Consider the following 19,026-nt stretch of genomic DNA (forward strand, 5'->3'; position numbering starts at 1 on the left):
TATCAAGTGGCAAGGCTGAGACACTAACCCAGCTAACATCAAAGACCATTTTTAAAAATCTATACCACATTGCTTTCCATTATTTCTCACCACAGATACTATAAAATATTTGGTTCACCAAACTGAATTTATTAAATATCCTGTTTTACTTAGCCAGATTACTATTAATTATCAATGAGAATATCTGATCAGCAATGGTAAAAGAAATTACCACACTGAGTTGGGAAAATTTCAAATAAAGGTAATGATACAATATCATTTGTGATATTTTGACAAATAAATGTATATTTATTTAAATTTAAAACAGGCATTTTAATATACTTTGAATGGTTTTTGTGATCGGTTATGATTCACTCAAGCCAGTAAATCCCTAAGGAAAATATTTATTTCCTATTTCACGTAAGTAGACATGATCACCATGTAATGTTGGAGAGCACTAAAATGTAAGTTCCATTAAAGATGTATTCATAAAACCTACAGAAGAGTTTAGCCCACTGTAGGTACTCAATACACATTTGGGCAATAAAAAAGTCCCCAACTTTAATTGCCTAAAGTATGATGGAAATATATTACATCAAGATGATGGCCTGACCCACCTGCCCAAAACCCTTAAAATAACAATGAAAAAAGAATTTAATGGGCTTGTGTTTCCAATAGATATGGAGTAACAGAGACTGACTGTATTTACCTTACCTACCTGAAACAACTAAACAATGACACAACATATATGAAACAATGGTACTCAAGACATTATATAGGAGGTGACAAAGAGTGATACATAAGATAAGAAACAAAGATCAACCTTACAATTAATTGTCTCAGCTACTACCTGGGTAAAGAGGCGAAGAGGGAGGAACATAAAATAGTTAGGGATAAATGTTACAAGAGATGTGTAAGACCTATACAGTGAAAACTGTGAAACACTGATAAGAAAAACTGACTAAAACCTAAATAAAAAGAGCCATGTACCATGTTCACGTATAAGAAGATTCAGTATCTTAAGGTATTACTTTTCTCCAAATTCATCTGTAGATTCAACATAATCTCAATAAAAATTCCAGGAAACATTTTTGTAAAATTGATAAACTTATTCTAAAATTCATATGGAAGTGCAAAGGACCTAGAATAGCTAAAACACCTTTGAAAACAATATTAAAGTTGGAGAACTTAAAATATCTGACTTTAAGACTTATTACGAAGCTAGAGTTGTGTCAAGGCAGAGGGATATTAGCCTCAAGATAGACAGCTGAAACAGAATGTGGGATCCAGAAATAGATCCATACATAGTCAATTAACTCTTGAAAAAAATTTTTATTGAAAATTCACATAACAAAATCTAAATTTTTAAGCATTTTAAAGTGTACAATTCAGTGGTTTTTAGTATATTCACAATATTGTGCAACCATCAGCAGTATCTAATTATAAAATATTTCCATCAGTCCAGAAATAAACCTTGTCCCTTCCAATTCTCCCACCTCAACCCCTGCCAACCACTTATCTATTTTCTGTGTCTATGGATTTGCCTAATGAAATCACACTCAATGAAACCAAAAGCTGGTTATTCGAAAAAATAAACAAAATTGAAAGTTTTACCTTGACTTATGAAGAAAAATTGAGAGACTTAAATTACCAAAGTCAGAGATGAAAGCAGGAATATTACTAATGACCTTACAGAAATAAAAAGATTATTAAGAGAATACTATGAACAATGCCAACATATCAGATAACCTAGATGAAATGGCCAAATTCCTAGAAACAAACTACCAAAACTTATGAAAAAAATAGAAAATCTGAATACCCAGTAATCAGAAAAACTTTCCACAAAGAAAATCTTAGGACCAGATGGTATCACTGGTGAATTCTACCAAACAATTATAGAAGAATTAATACTGATCCTCATACTCTTCCAAAACATAGAAAAAGATAGAATATTTCCCAACTCATTCCATGAGGCCATTATTACTGAGATACCAAAAACAGCCAAAGAAAACTATAGATGAGTATCCTTTATAAATGTGGGCATAAAAATCTTGAATAAAATACAAGCAAATTTAATCCAGCGACATAATGAAGAGATTACATACCATGACCAACTGGGATTTATCCCAGAAAAGCGAGGGTTCAGAATAGGGACTAGTTGTGCCAGAAAGACCAACCATGTAATTATATTTGGGGCTCTGAACCATGTGATATCAGCCCCACCTCCATGGAAGGGAAAGGGACAGAGAATTGTGTTCAATCACATGACCAAAATTCTGCTACACGGAAGTTCATTGGAGCTTCCTGACTAGCAACTACATTGATGTGCCCAGGAAGGTGATCTACCCTTATTCCACAGCGAGAGGGTGGAAGCTCTACATTGAGGCTCTCTCATATTTTACCCCATGTCTCTTCATCTGGCTGGTTCTAAATTTTATCCTTTAAAATAATACCATAATTGTAGGTATACCACTTTTCTGAGTTCTGTGAGTCATTCAAGCAAATTATCAAACCTGAAGTGGGTCATGGGATCTTGCAGCTGACTTCTGAAATGGGGGCCGTCTTGCTGGTGGCTGTGCCCTAAACCTGTGGAATCTGATGCTAGCTCCAAGTGGTTGTGTCAGAATAAAATCCAACCAAGGATTTTTGTGAAATCTCACATGCTGATTCAAAAATTCAAATGAGACTATGAAGGGCAGAAAATAACCAATGGCTTTTCAAAAAAGAACAGGGTAGGAGAACTTGCCTAATCAGAAGGAAGGATGTACTTTAAAGCTACAGTAAGTGAAATCATGTGAAGGAGACACCAATGTAACAAACAGAGCCTAGAAATAGATCCGCACATACATGGAAATTGGTATATGACACAGAAGGCATTACAAACTAGTGAGGGGGAAAAATCCTCACACATTATACAAAATTAAATTCCAGGTTTAAGACTATAAAACTTTTAGAAGAACATATAGAGTACTTTCTGACCTCACAATCGTAAAGCGTTTCTCAAACAAGATATAAAAAGTGTAATCATAAAAAAAAGTTTGACAATTATACTACACTAAAATGTTAAAGTTTGGATCAACAAGAGATACTATAATAGTGAAAAAAAGAAAAGAGAAGCAGTACTGAAATATTTACATTGCAAATAAAAATGACAAAGGGTGGATATCAAAAATAAAGAACTGCTACAAATCAATAAACAGACAACCACAAAGAAAAATTACAAAAAGGGGATTCACTGAATGACCAAAAAACATTAAATAATGCTCCACCTTATCAGAGCAACAATAAGAAACTAATTCAGTCATATTATCAAAAACTTAAAAGCCTGACAATACCAAGTGTTGATTATTGGGCTAAACGGGAACTCTCATACACTGTTGGCAGTGTATAAATTGATAAAGTCAAGAGCAATCTGGCTATACCAAGGCCAAAATAAAGACTTCTATACCCTTCCACCCAGCATTCCACCTCTAGGCAAAGCCACTAGAAGTTCAAAACAGCATTACTCTTAATAGTACAAAACAAACCTAAATATCCAAATTTTAAAAAAATTACAGTATTTTTATGTAACAGGATACTATACAGCAGTTAAAGTAAATAACTAAAATAACATGCACCAACAGGGATATATTTCAAAAACAGTGTTGAAGGGGGAAAAAAAGAAGTTGTAGAGGAATGAGTACAATATTATGCCATTTACATATAAAGTTTTAAAACATGTAAATCTATACCACTATGTATTGTTTATGGATACATAAACATATACTCTTAGTATAAAAGTGTTCATGGGAATAATAAACACCCAAATTCAGGAGAGTGGTTGCCGTGGGAATGAAGGTAAGAGAATCAGAACAGGAGTAATACACAGAGGGCTTTAAATAAATCTATAATTTTAATGTCTTAAAAAGTAAAAGCAAAAGCGAGGATATTAAAAGAAAAAGGCACATCTTAGAAAATTTCAGAGCTACAGGGATTTAAAAAAAAATTAAAAAATCTTTCGGGAAGGAAAAAAAATTCACTTACAAAAGAACAATAATCAGACTGACAGATTTCTCATCAGCAACAGTAGGTGCTAGAAGATGAAAGAGTAATATCATGAAAGTTCTGGGAGGGGGGAGTTATTTGAACACTGGAATACTGTATTCAACCTAAATGAGCAATCAGAACAGAGGGCAAAATATATTTCCAGACATGCAAGAACTCAAAGTTCACCACTTAGAACTCCTGTTTGAAAAAGAATGTTCTACAGCAAAAGAATGAATCTAAGAGGGGAAAATGTAGGAATCAGAAACAGTGGTGAGCAAATAAACTACAAAAACATATAGTTTAATTTAAATAATTGTTGAGAAACATAAAAATAAATGAATGACAAAATGGAACGAAAATCCCAGTTAATTAAAACATGGCAGGTTGGGATGGGACTGAGAGGCAGAGTCAGGGAGGGAGCCTGTTAAGACTGCATTGCTTGTGTACATTATAGTTATTAAATCAACTTGCTGTGCTCTAGTATCAACCTTAGAGAAGATGGAGAAAATCTCTCAATATTAATTTCCTTATAGACTGTTTACATTATCGATAATTCTAGCTTAAGAAATATACATGATTTAAGTGGTAACATTTTGTCTTTTCAAGATGATAGAGCTATCTTTCACTAATTAAGAGACTAGACTTTAAGTACAACTCAAGTAACATTACAGGTTTGAGTTACCACATGGGGTGTAATAGAAAGTATAACAGTTGGAGAAACGGTTACTTCTAATATGGAATTCAACTCTAATACTTCTGCTAGAGAATCTTTCAAGCCACACAAATGACACATCTACTTATGTACTTCCCATTTATATAATGGACTCAATCCATACAATGTATTTTACATATCTATTTTTCAATTTAGAATGACATTTCAATTTATTTGAAGTTCCACTTCTTTCTTTGCGGGGAGAGGAAATAGAAAGGATGTCCAACAATTACCAAATCTTTACCCAGCAGAACATAATCTCTAAAATTACAATAATTTTTTTTTTTGCAAATGAAATGACAGAATATCTCAGTTAAAGAAGCTTTACCTATAAGAGAATACAACTGAACACCAATACTGAAATAATAAGGTTAATTTTAACTATATTAAGTATATAAATAATGCACTCTAAAAAACTGTCTTTAACAAAATGTTAAATATGTATAGCATATATAGGTATAGCAACTTAAATAATCCCCCAAAACCAAAAGAGCTGTAAAAAAAGGTATAATGCCATAATCTGTTTATTCAGAGTAAGCTTTTAGTAAGCTATAAAATGTACACAGCTAGTTCTTCAAATAGTGGTTATATGTTTATCAGAATTCTGAATTCTTTAAAATAGGGAATCATACTCTTTCCCCATAAACCGTAGGCCTTTTCAGCCATTTCTTTCCACAATAAATGGAACTATTAACCACACACTCTCTAAGCCAGAAACCTGAGAATCATACCTGGGAATCTTCTTAAGGATCCTTCACATCAATCCTATATTCACTAAGTGCTTGTCAATTCTACTTACAAAATCTTTCTCAGACCCAGCCCTTCTTTTCACTCTCCACAGCCACTGCCTCAATTGATCTCTCACCAATATTATAACAACCTCTAGCTGATTTCCCTACCCTGAAGCTGCCCAATGCTTTTCCAACAATTCGAAAAATTTTAGTTTTAGAAATAAGAATTTCAGGTCACCCCTGGTGGAGATGACATAAAACAACTCAGAGAAAGTGGACTGGGAATTTTTTTTTTTAAAGGTAAATAGCAGAGTAGCAATAATGACTTTTCTCTGAGATGTCTTGGGAAAGATAAAAGAAAAACGTTTTAAAACTATATTCTGAGGATTCCTATAAAAAGTAATAAGCTTAGAAGACAGAGGTTAACACATATGCTTTGGCATGCACTTAAAACATGGTATAACCATATAATCCAAGAAAGGAATTGAGAGATAACACAAAGATTTTTCATCTCAGGCTTCTAAGGTACTATTATAGCCTAAGATGGAGAGGACCTGGGAGGAAACACCTAAGGAAGGGAGGAAAGAGGGGAGGAAGGGAGAAGGGAGGGAGTGGAGCGTGGAGGGAGGAGGGATAAAGGGAGGAAGGAAGGAAGGAAGGAAGGAAGGAAGGAAGGAAGGAAGGAAGGAAGGAAGGAAGGAAGGAAGGAAGGAAAACAAGTGAAAGGAGGGGGATTCAGTAGTATATATCTTTATAAGCAATATCTTAAAAGGAAAAAGAGTTATAACTTGACAAATCTCTAGCAAGGATGAAAAGATAAAAATATATCAAATATCCATTACTAATTTGAAATGTGATATTTATTCATTTAACTAACATTTGAGCATTATGATAGGCTAAATACTATGCTAGTCACAAAGTAAAAGAATGCAAAATAAATTCTTTATGGACACTGCCTAAAGTTAGGTTGCAATTTCCTGTACACACCATATTGTTTCACACTTCTATGCCTTTTCCCAAGCTGTCCCCTACATGGAATGCTTTTCCATCTCCTATTCAAAGGTTCAAATTTCCATAATGACTGTAGTAATGCTATGATAGTCCCGTGCAAAAGTTATGTACTTGCCCTTTTATATTCCCAAAGGACTTCCTCTAGTACAGCATTTATACTTCTTTATGATTGTTTGCATAACTAGAATCATGTAAACGTGACCATGTAAAATTGATACAAATATATGTTATGTATAAAAGACACACTTTAGAATCAAAGACACAAGGAGTTTTAAAAAGATGGTAAAAAGATGTATCATAAAAAGCAGTAACCAAAAGACAGCTAGAGTGGCTATACTAATACAAAGACAAAATAGACGAGACAAAATTTGAAGAACCAGGACAAATAGGTGACAGCACATTTCTACACATTAGAATCACTGATGCCAAGGCAACAATCTCCAAAGATTCTTATTTTATGGGGTGTGGTTAGGCCCCAGGATCAGTATTTTTTAAAGGGATTCCCTAAGATGATTCTAATGTATAGCCAGAAACAGTTAATTAAATTGCCTGACTATAATAAAGGCAGAACACTGAGCTAGAAGGAAAAAAATAAGACCACTTCTTTAATTAGGGTAAATAGAAGTTATATAAGTAGGGAACAAACACTGGAGGCTTTTGATTATACACTGTACAAAGCTTTATAATGACAGGAGATGGAAGTCTTCTTAAAAAGATTCAAGAAGAAAATTATTTGCAAGTCTGAGGAAGACTAGCGTTGTCTTCAGCAATGAAGAACAGGTAAAGATTCATGTTCAAGGCATTCACTCGTACCTAGGAACTTATGTTTCTTTTAATATATTTCAGTATTCCATTAAAATAGCATACCTTTTATAATAATGCTCATACTAACACAATTAGAACTTTTAAAAGTAAAAAACTATAAACAAGCAAAAAGCCTGCTATAATCTGACTCACAAGCCTAAGTATTCAGTTCATTGTTCAGTGTTCAGACCAAGACCATGGTACTAAGGATCACATTAGAATCCTAAAAAGATCACAGTTGAGGGGACAGTATGGTGGTTAAGAACTAGAACTCTTGAACCCAGATTTACTCCGTTTTAAATTCCCACAGCATTATAAACTATCTTTATACAATCAAATTTTCCTCCAATTCTTTAATGCTATGTGACTTCACGCAAGTTACTTTATTTCTAAAGCTCAGTTTCTTTATAAAGTAAAAATAGCAACAGTAATAGAGGAGTTGTGAGAATTAAATAATCTTGGTAGAAGACCTTAGTATAGAGCCTGGCTCAATAGTAAGCTCTAATAATTATATCATTATTACTAAAGGCATTTAACCAATAAAATTATGATAAAGCATGTATACTCTGAGGGCCCTCATTTTTGCATTTTTATAACTTATTTGTTTCTATTAAAGAAGAGAATGGATAAGATAAGGTTTGAAAAAGAAAGTCCAAAATATGGGAAAATAGGAAAAAAAAAAAGGATGAGATTAGTTATCATGGTGAATCAAACCAGATAAGCATAGAGAAATAGGCTATAAAATGAAAAGGCCATGAAGATAAAAAGACAAGGACAAACCAGTTGATCATAGCCAAAATTAACAGGACAAAAAAATGAGAATGTTATGGAATGTCTGGATTCAGATGCTGGCCCAAGTCTGCACTACTAGAGATCACTCCTTTATGGTTCTAATAAAGTAAAGCTTGGCAAGACTTTAATGTTAATTAAGCTCCATTATATTTCTGATTAGAAAAAGTTCTTTAAAGTGTTATAGTCTCGCTATAGTCAAAACTCCAAACACCAAAAGCAAGTTATAATTTGGAATAATTAATTATCTTTTTTGTTTCCCCCTTAAAGGGCTTTTAACATTTAAACATTGAGGAAATAGCAATTATATTTATTTGCAAAGCCAATTGTGATGATGACAAAAGAAGCAGAAGTATCAAAGTAAATTCCCTGATATCCAGCATTCCAGGTGCCAAAGCTTGGTAACCAACACTGAACTTTCCCTATAAAACAATGACTGATGCTCAAGACACATAACATTGCCCACATGTAAGTAGGCCATTCTCTAGTATGTTCTTTCCAATCCTGTCCCCATAACCTAAATAAATCTTTTAAGTTCTATCTTCAATTAAAATCATCCTTTCCAATCTGAGTACACAGCATCACCATTCACCCAACCTTATCTTCACCAAGACCTGATGATCACCAAATCAGATCATAAATCAGTCCACTTGGACGAAACTTTGAGGCCAGTGTAACAGTAATATTACAAGAACTCTTACCCTTACGGCCAATTACTATCTCACTTGGCCCCCATCCCAGCCTTGCCTTATGACAGTTAGGCATTAGAAGCCATGGCTATCCTTGAGTGAAAGAAATTAGTTCAACAAAATGTCATCACCCTGTCAACAGAAAAGCTTTTGGATTCACCTAATCTAAGAAAGAGGAGTAATAGTAAAAGAGTTGTGTGTAAAATTAGATAAATATTGAGGAAACTACTGCTCTATTATTTTCATTCAAAAGACACTCTAGGCACTTATATTCGGATCCTAAAAGTGTTCTCAAACACAAAGATAATCGATCATCTGATAAGTATCTTTCTTCACTAGAATAGAGATCAGTTAATTTACTTTTCTGTAGAGGGCCAGATAAATCATAAATCAGTTAATTTACTTTTCTGTAGAGGGCCAGATAGATTTTACAGGATATATGTTCTTTGTCACAATCACTCAACTCTGTCACTTCAGTGTGAAAGCAACCGCAGACAATATGTAAACAAATTAACATGACTGCACCAATAAAACTTTATTTAAAAAAGTCAATGAGCTAGATTTAGCCCACAAACAGTAGTTTGCCCACTCCTGCATTGTTATCACAGACTAAGATTTAACTTCCAATTACATGCATCCATTTTAAATACAATATTACATCTAATGAAATGGGACACAAATAGTACATCTAATGAAATGAGACAAAATCTGTTAATTCAAGTGCTAGCTAGCACTAACGAACGTGTCAATTACTTCCAATCATCAGTGGAAAGAGTGTCATTCTCATACACTGGGAAAATGTGTATTTAAAAGTTTATACGATTTAATTCTAGTAAGAAGTTTTAGAAGTTTTCCTATAATAAACTGTGAAAAAACTATTTATCTCACAAACATTTATCCCTGCCCTCAAGGAGCTTACAGTCTCATAGTCTAGACTAAAAGCACAAAAAGTGTTATGAGTACTGTGATATAAAATCTATACAGGGCAGCACATATGGGATGAGGAGGCAGAACTGGTTAACTTAACTTGAGAGACAGAGAAAGCAGGAAAACTTTCACAGAGCACTTGGTGATTAAAGAGCAGATTCATGATGGCTAGGAGTACAATGAGTAGGCAAGGGAAAAAAGATAGGGAGAGAATACTCAACTCAGGTAGGAAGATGAGGAAAAGGCATAAAGATGTAAAGCAACCTTTCATACCTTCAGAGATCTGCAAGAAGCTCAGCAAGACTAAAACAGAGTAGCAATGAGGATAGAAAAGTGGGATTGAATATAAAAGAGGATGAAGAGACTGAAGACTTGAAACAAAGTATAAAGTATGTCAGAGGTTAAGGTCTACAATGGCTCCTTAGTTACTGATCTGGGTGACTTCATGGATAAAGGTAATAGTCATTGTGAGAGGTAATTCAGGATTAAAAGTAAATATAAGCAGCAATTCAATTTTTCTTTTATAAAGCCTCTTAGAAAACTTGTATTTTCTGATATAATTGACATATAATTGACATTATTTTCACATATACGACATGATTCAATATTTGTATATACTGTAAAATGATCATAAGTCTAGTTAACATCCATTACTACATATAGTTACAAATTTTTTTCTTGTGATGACAACTTTCAAATATACAAAACAGTATTATTAACTATAGTCACCATACTGTACATTACATCCTCCTGACTTATTTTATAACTAAAAGTGTGTACCTTTTGACCACCTTCCCCCATTTCGCTTCTTGGTAGAAAACTACTTTTACATGTATTGTTTTTGGCAATTACCAAATAAAAATATAATTAGTATAGAAAATGAAATGTGAAAAAATATAATAACTACCTATAATCCTACCATCCAGAAAAATGATTAAGATAAACATGTACAAATACAGGAAAAAAGGCAAATGCATAGAATACAAAGCTAAACATTACAAAATAAAGTTCGCTAAAATATATACCATCACAAAGTACACATTATACTCGTTCATATAATAATTTTTAAAATTATTTTTCCCTTTATTGTCTATCTTTTCTGCTAAACTGTGAACTCCATAAGGGCAAGGGGATGATTTATCTTGCTCATTAATGTATCTGCATTAATGCCTGGCACACAGTAGGTAATCAACTGACATTTGCTAAAAGAACAAACCTTTTTTTTTTAATGAAGCCCCAGATTACTCACTCAAGCAATATTTGCTACTATAAAAATTCTAACATAAAAAGAAAATAAAACACTCTGATACCTTTGTAATGAGATCTACCACACAGTAAAATCAAAAACGAACAAAGTGAAAAATATCCAGGTATAATATATAAACACTATATCCATCAGGTTGAGAGCCAAAGAAATTTTCTTAAGAAACTCATAAATACCTTCCTTGAATATGATTCAGGTTAGGGTCTGAATTGCTCTTACTTTTCCACATTGCATGTGACTGTACATCTCAACATAAAACTGCCACAGAAATTATTTGTTTATTAATTTATAGACTAGAATTCATAGACTACTCCTTCTCTTGATAAAATCTCAAAGGAAAAAAAAAATCAATCTTTGGTAATAACTCAAGCTCTCAACTTAGCTACTTCTCACTAGATGAGAAAATCCTTAAAAGCGCCCATGTTTAATGTTTTTAAAAATTATCCCCACAATGTTTACTGTACTTGGCATATAGCAGATACTCAATACATATACCGAGTAAATGAAGTAGCTAGTAAATGCTTACCTTTCTTACTAGCTGAAAATTTAACATAGATAGACTTCAAAGCAAACTGCTTAGTAATTAAAAAACAAGTTAGTCAGTTTGCATTAACAGGCCCAATTTAGACAGAAAAATTCTTCTGTTCCTGTTATCTCCAATCCTGGGACAATGCCAGCAACCTCCCTCCAAACCTCCATGATTTTTGGTTACCTCGACCCTGCAATATACCAAAAAGGATGGAGAAGAAATACATTTCTCTTTCCCTCTAACAAATGTTTAAAGAATATTTCTTTTATCAAAGGTGGGAAGAGCCCAAACATTTTCCACCAAACCATGCTCTGGTTCTAACAATGTTACTACCACTAATGGTTTACCACTGCAGACCCAGGCAACTCTCAGCACATGCATCTGGTAAGATCTTTTGCTTAAAGCAACAGATGGTGGCTCCAGTTATGGCAAAGTTACCACGCTACTTTATCTAATGCACCTAAAAACTACTGTCACACAATTCAATAAGCAGCAGTAAGAGAGAACATATTAAGTTACAGGCATGACTCCAATTAACTATAAAACGTATATACTTTTATATCTGACATTTTGACTGTTAAGAGTTAAACCTCAAATCATTAATAAATGTAGAAAACAAAACCTAAAACCTATATATAATGTAAAAACCTATAATAAATCTAAAAAACAAAACCTAAAACTCTAAAAAATAAAATCTTAAGAAAAATCAAAGAAAAAAAAAACACTTTTTCAAAAACATTTGAAATGATTCAAATTCTTTAATACCATATAAACCACTCAGGCAACCACAGCATAAACTATGAGAATCACACTTTAATAGACTGTTATTAGATATACGTACTGTCTCAACCAATACCATACAAAGACTATCTTTAAAGAATAAAAAAGTATATTTTCCTCTTGAAAAAGAATGTCCTCTGCAGAAGGGGAAAGATGCTTCAGAGCCTTGGGAGTTGGTAATCCCACAAAGTCAATGTTCACTTTTACTTATATCAATACTCCTGATCATACACCTCCAGTCAGGAGGAAGCTAGCTGGGGAAGTCCAGACAGAGCACAGAATCAGGAGGGCTAAAGTAGACTATGAGGGAGGGGGGATAACAGCACCTTCAGATGGCAAACCTTTTTCCTAGTCTAACTAGTATCAACAAGAAATCTACATTTTTTTGGCTGATAATTTCAGCATATAAGTGGACTTTTCAAATAACAGCCTGAATAACACCAATGGTTAGCTAGCTGTATATACTTGAAATCAATCTCTGCACCTAGGTTTTCTTCTCTGTAAAATAAAGGCGAAATAGGTGCAATAGTCCTTTCTTTCTAGCTCTAAAACGCAATGATAGTCTCTACAGCACAGGTTCCCAAGCATTCTAGGTTCATGGTACCCTCAATATTTCAGTAATGTTTCATAACAGTCCTAGGCCAACAAATAATAGCAGTTCCACTTATGAAGTTGTTAGCAGCCGTTTGAAAAATGAACCTCAGCTGAAAGAAACATTTCCCTCTCAACACAATTACTACTTACAGAACATATGTGGGCACTGCACAACTCAAATCTTGGAATCAGACTGGACACTGCTATCCTTATTTCCTGTTCCATGATGATTTTCATGCAGTATTTGCATTTTATCACAGCAATTCCCCAAAACTCACAAAGATATGTCATCGAAAGAAATACAGCACAATCTAATTTTGAAACCATGAACTCTCTTAAGCTAATAGTTCACCTGGCAACCAACTGACGTCAAGTATTGCTCTATCTCCTTTGAAAATGTAAACTACCAGACAGCACCTCTGTGAGTTGGTGGCAATACCCTGGGGTGCCTTGGTGAAGTTTGGGAAACACGGCCCTATAGCAAGGTATTACATAATTTTGTGGCTTGGATTCAGACAGACTTGGGCTGGAAATCAGATTTTACCAATAACTACATATATAATCTTGGGCACTGAGCAGCTGAATCAATCTCTTAAATCTTAGCTTCCATGCCTGCCAAATAGGAATAATAGTAGCAACCTCAAATAATAGTTGTAGGGAATGAGATGTCTGCACAAAGTATATACTCAATAAATGGTAGCTATTATTAAAACTGAACAAGTAGTTTATAAAACCAAATGTAAGAACTAACTCTGTGGGGACGAAGGAAGAATTCTAAGGTGAAGCCACAATATCAAATTAAAACTTAGAAACAAATTTTTAGGAGAAAGATCATAAAGTACTTAAACCAGGGCAATACAGAGAACTATAGTCTCCTCCAAAGGATGTCATAATGTTGATATACCTATCACGATAAATGACTAGGTAAAAAGTATTAAACTGGCAACTCAGAATATATATGTACGTTAAAAAGCATCCTATGATAAGATCTATTATTATAGTTGCAACTATACCAGTAGTAATGCAGTGGCTGAGCCCACCAGTATAATCTCTCAGCCCACATTATTTTCCATTTTTTACTTAGCTGGTGGCCCACTGTTCAATTCTAGATAGGAAGGTAACATGATGTATTAAACTGACAGATATTTTTTCTTCTGTTACTAATACAAGCCAAATGCAGTGGTCAAAATACTTAAAAGGAATGGGCAAGAAATCTTGTATACCACCCAAAATACAATGTCATCAAATAAAAGTCTAGGCCTGCCTTTCAATTTGATCCAAGTAAATTCCAAAAGCAATTTACCAGCAATCCCCTTCCCCAAATGCCCACATTTCTAGTAGATTACTATCGTTTCCCAAAGTATCCTAAAAGAAACCTACTAAGGCACTCTACTTCATGATGACTATTTCCTTAAAAACTGAATGTAAATACAATTTGATAATGAAATTATATTGAGGCGCTTAACGTCTAAAGAAATTCTGCAGGAAGTCTTTATATAATTTAACTAATCACCCTCCTATTTCATACTATACATAAAATTAGCATTTTATATGCGAGTTTGTAAAGGGTAGAGGAGATTTGGGCAGATGAAAGAGATATAGGCCTGTACCATAACTACTGTATTAATTTGAGTCTCTGGTAACTGTAAGATCATTTTCTCTATAGGTAATATTTGGAAGAACTTCACACTTGTGCCCTTCCTAGCAAAGTAAATATATTGTTAACAGAAACTTTATTTCCATGGAAAATTAAAGTGACACTTTTCTTGGAAAGGAAACAGCTGTATTGTAGAATACCCAGTCCACTTTGGCCATCTAATACGGACAAAAAAATGGGGGTGGGGAAGACCTATTTGGAAAATGTTTCTTCTCCAGCCAAGGGCTGTTCCCAGATAAAGGCAATGCTCATAGTACAATAAAAAAAACCCTTCTCTGAGGGAAGAAATGCGCCAGAAAAGGAAAGACATGGATCGGAAATAAATAGGAGGTGAATGAGTGTATGCGCTCAGTGTGAGGGCTGGAAGCTGGAGGCAGCAGGCGCAGCGCTGAGATGCTCTAGCGAAAGAACCACCACCAGCAGCAGCAGGAAGTTTCAATGGGGCCGGGCAGAGCATGCGCCCTGCACCCGCGCGGTGGCCTTATGTGGAAGGAGCACCACTTGCGAACACCAATAATAGACCAGCGGCACCAGAGAGAGAAACATGAGCAACAAGCACCTCTTCAACTGTTTCCCCCTCCATCTGAGCCCCTCCTCCAGGCTACATACTAACCACTCCACCCCACCCAGCAAATGGAAGGGCGACTTCTTCTTCCCCTAAGCCTTGCTGCCAAGATGAAGGGGGAAGGGACTGGAAAAGTGGGGAGATGCTTTTCTATTATTCGGGGGAAGGTGGGGGAGAAGGAGAGGAAAACTATGGGGGAGGAGAAATTAACCCTCTATCCTCCAAAGTGGAGAAGCTGAACCGACTTCGTCCCCTAAAGCGAGAATGGAGGAGGACCCCCTCTTACGGGGGAGGAGCAAACCTCCCTACCCGGAGGAAGGAGTTTTGGGGGTTAAACCGGCCCTCGAGTGGAAGCGAAGAGGGACGAGAGCCGACTCTCTCGGGGGACTTCCCACTAGAGGGAGGGAGAGCTGAAGTGTCCGCTGGCCCCCGCCCACCCAGGTGGAGCGAGAGAAAGGGGCGCCCCTAGAAGATGAGCCCAGCCTTCCCCGAGATGGTCGGGAGGATGGTGGGAGGAGGGGAGGGATCTAGGGAGAGGAGGAGAAAAGCGCAAAGCTGGCCGGAACCTGCGCTCCCCTTCCCCCGCCACCAAGGGGAAGAAGGGGTGGGGGACCGGCCTCCGCCGCGGGGTAGCAGTCCCGGGGGCAGCCGATCAGCACAATGACCCCTCCCCGCACCCAGCCCAAACCTAGCCTGCGACGCCCCCACCTCCGCTCGGCGCCCAGCCGAGTGGCCCTAGGGGGCCTCCGCCCCGCCTCCTCACTGCCCAAGACCCCGGGGGCTGGGCAGAGAAGACAGGCCGGGCGGAACTGCACCCCATGGGGAGGACAGAACCGCGGAGGCCCGGGGCGCCCGTAAAGAGCAGAGAGAAGAAGCGTGCCAGGGCCGCTTCCCGCCGGGCGTTCGGGCCCCTCGCTTACCTTCTCCGTTGCCGACGTCCGGCGGCGGCGCCTGCAGCACCCGCTCCAGTTCGGGGAACGGCAACTCAGGCAGATCGAGCAGCGGCCCGTAGCGCTCCAAGAAGGAGCACACCACGGCGAAGTTGGGGCACGAACCCGGGCAGCCCGGAGGAGCCATCGCCGCCGCCGCTGCCGCCGCCGCCGCCATTTTGAACTGGAGGATGGAGGAGGAGGCGATGGGGGGTGGAGGGGGAGCTGGGGTGCCGAGGAATGGCAGGGCAGCCTTACAGACGACAGGAGGCGCTAGCGAGTGGACTCCCCTGCGGATCCGAGCGTCTCAGGCACCGCGTCGCGATCCCACAATACAACGGCGGCCGGGAGCAGTAGAGAACCGAGTCAGACCGGGGAAAGAGAGGCGCTCCTTGCCTTTCGCTTTCCTCCCTCTTTCCTCCCCCTTCCCTCCCTCTACTTCGTCCCTCCCACTTCGGGTTCGCCAAAGCCTCGTGTGACAGGGGGAATGAAAACAAGGGAAGCTGGGCTGGGAGGCGGGCTGGAAGCTGTAGAGGCGGGACATTTTAGGAACGGGGACCAATAGACTAGGAGAGGGCGGAGCTTCGGGCGACTGGCGGACCGGCTCACGCCGGGCGGGGCGACTGGGGGGAGCGTTTAGCCCAGAGGACCTGACCTAACCAAGGTGAGAGGTAAAGCACGGAGCCACGGGTCGCAACTCGGTGGAAAGAGGGCTTTGGGTGAGTTTTGAGGGGACTGCGGGAACTAAAACTGGCCACAAGATAGTGGTGGAAGTTGAGAATAATCAGAAGCAGGAAAAATAAGAATTAGGGGGACGGGGAAAGCACGATCTGGGAGAAGGTTGGAAACGGGAAAAGTAGATGCCCTTAATAAGAGGTTAGGGTGGGACCTTCGTGAGAAGTCTCTGCGGAAGTTTGCTGAAGGGTGTTGCTCTCTGCTGGGGTACGGGATTCTCGGCTTTGCTTTGGAAAGAGCAGGATCTGAGAGTTCTGGGATAAGAGGGCCTGAGGGAACAGGGCTCTGCGGGTATCACCAGTCTGAGGAGTTGGGGCCCTGCCAGAAGATCAAAGTCTGAAGGGACCGGCCTCTGCAGGAAGACCAAGGTGTGAGAGGACAACTCTGCTGTGGTTGCCAGGATATGAGAGAGAGGAGCTCTGTTGTGGTACTAGTGTCAGAGGGGACAAAGTTCTGTGGGGGACCAGAGTCTGAGGGTGTGGCTAAGACTCAAGTAATTAAGACAGCGAGCGTAATAGGAGACATGGTGAAAGAGCAAAAAGTTTAATAGGAAACAGGGTTCCGCTTCGTTGGGGGCAGCAGTGAGCATTCTCCCACAAAGAATCTCAGAAAACCTCCAGGGATGCAAAATGGAATGTGCAGCTTGGGATGCAATGTACATTACAGTTAGGAGCCTGATCTTTAGATTAAGCCAGACTTGAGTCCTAAATGAACCGCTTCATGACTTGGTGAAAGATTCTTCATTTCTGTGAACCTCTGTAAAGTAGGGGTGATAATAGTACCTACATCACAGGGTTTTCCTAGATATTTCTTAGTAAATTGATTAGCACAATGTTCTGGCACATTGTAAGTACTTTAAAAATACTAGTTGCTATTGAAAAAAAGGCATTCCTCAAATTTAGATTAAATTTAGCTATAATTTGTACAGTTTACCACTTCGAGCCAAAATTATCAGTGTGCATTAGTACATCAGTACTATTAAACTTACATAGCACCTACTTCCTAAAAAGAATTTGAAGCAAGGTACACTATCAACCATGTAAAATAGGACAATTTATGATTAAGGAAAATAAAGAAATTTATAGGCAAATAATTATATTGGGAACAGAGAAAATGCTTACTACAATTAAACATTGAATTTTGTTCTGCGTTTTTAGGTAGAAAAGGAAAAACCATAGTGGTCTATGTCATTCTCATTATCTAAAGAAAGAATACTCATTTATCAAGAGAAAAATGCAGTTGTAAGGGGAATTAGTATTCTAGGTAATACTTGAATAGTATACAAATGCTTTTGGGGGGAAAAATGTTCTTGTGAAACTTATCAAATATTTTGAATATTCCAGTTTGAGGAATACTAATGTAAGAAATTAAAGTCTATACAACAATGTGAATGTACTTCAGGCCATTAAACTATGCACTTAAAAATAGTTAAAATGGTAAATTTTATGTTATGTATATTTTACCACAATAAAAAAAAGAAAAATAAAGTCTTTAGGAAAATGTCTGTGGTTGTGAGTTTTCATTGCAAAAGGGAAGTTTTAGTTTAATATGTGGTAAAATATTGTTTTTAAGCAACACTGAAAAGAAACACTAAACTAAAATATATTGGTAGAACTCTCAAACTCCCAAGTATATATCTCTAGACCTGGGATGCTGAAGCCTCAGTTTAAGAAAAAGCTGACCCAGAACACATCTTTAACAACAACTTTGCAGAAAAGATACAAAAAAACCTCCATAAGATTATTATTTAATTGACTTTAAATAAAAGGCAGGTACATAATATTAAGTATAATCATATCTTTGTGAAGGAATTTTGATGGAAAGAACTTTCAAACCAAAAGAAAGATTTAATTACAGCATTATGTGAATCTTACACTCCACCCCTCCCTTTTTCTATTTCTTTGCTTTCAGATTTTCCAGCCCCTCACCTCCTGCTCTCCCATGAAGCTGTAAAATAACGTTGTAAAACAAACAAACAAACAAAATATAAAGCTTTATACTGTAGTTTCCTCCTGTGCTCACAATTTTTCAAAGGGGGACTGACAAGGTTAGAGTTTCTGCATTGTTAATCCAGATTGGAATGGAAACAAAGTCTTTGAGCATTAAAAAGTTATATTCACCCAAAAGGTAAGAGATGTTTAATTACAAAGCAAGATTTAGATTACACCTTCACTAAGTCTGTTCCTAAAAAGAAATTAAATGACACACACACATTGTACCACCATCTCTTCTGTCATGGAAGAAATGAAACATCTTCTGTTATACATAGCATGATTTTGTACATAGAAAATTCTAAGGAATCCAC

At 37.2% G+C, this 19,026-nt stretch overlaps 2 protein-coding genes across 7 annotated transcripts in view; one reads left to right on the forward strand and one right to left on the reverse strand.

The window, feature by feature from the left end:
• RSF1 (remodeling and spacing factor 1) overlaps positions 1-16,420 on the reverse strand; it is a 107,534-nt gene extending 91,114 nt beyond the window's left edge. Inside the window, exon 1 of one of the 3 annotated variants that reach the window (XM_039848129.1) lies at positions 15,978-16,420. In XM_039848129.1, the coding sequence (XP_039704063.1) occupies positions 15,978-16,164 (187 nt within the window). In that variant the 5' untranslated portion in view covers positions 16,165-16,420. The remainder of the gene's footprint in view (positions 1-15,977) is intronic. The other 2 variants (XM_039848128.1, XM_039848130.1) reach the window with 2 other exon arrangements.
• A 137-nt stretch (positions 16,421-16,557) lies between these two features.
• AAMDC (adipogenesis associated Mth938 domain containing) overlaps positions 16,558-19,026 on the forward strand; it is a 57,448-nt gene continuing 54,979 nt past the window's right edge. For 2 of the 4 annotated variants that reach the window (XM_039848136.1, XM_039848133.1), the window contains exon 1: positions 16,562-16,705. The gene's annotated coding sequence lies outside the window, so the exon portion shown is untranslated. Of the gene's footprint in view, positions 16,706-18,632; positions 18,849-19,026 lie in introns of all 4 variants that reach the window. The other 2 variants (XM_039848134.1, XM_039848135.1) reach the window with 2 other exon arrangements.

The sequence above is a fragment of the Pteropus medius genome, unplaced genomic scaffold (assembly GCF_902729225.1).
Source record: "Pteropus medius unplaced genomic scaffold, Ma_sr-lr_union100, whole genome shotgun sequence".
Lineage (NCBI taxonomy): Eukaryota > Metazoa > Chordata > Mammalia > Chiroptera > Pteropodidae > Pteropus > Pteropus medius.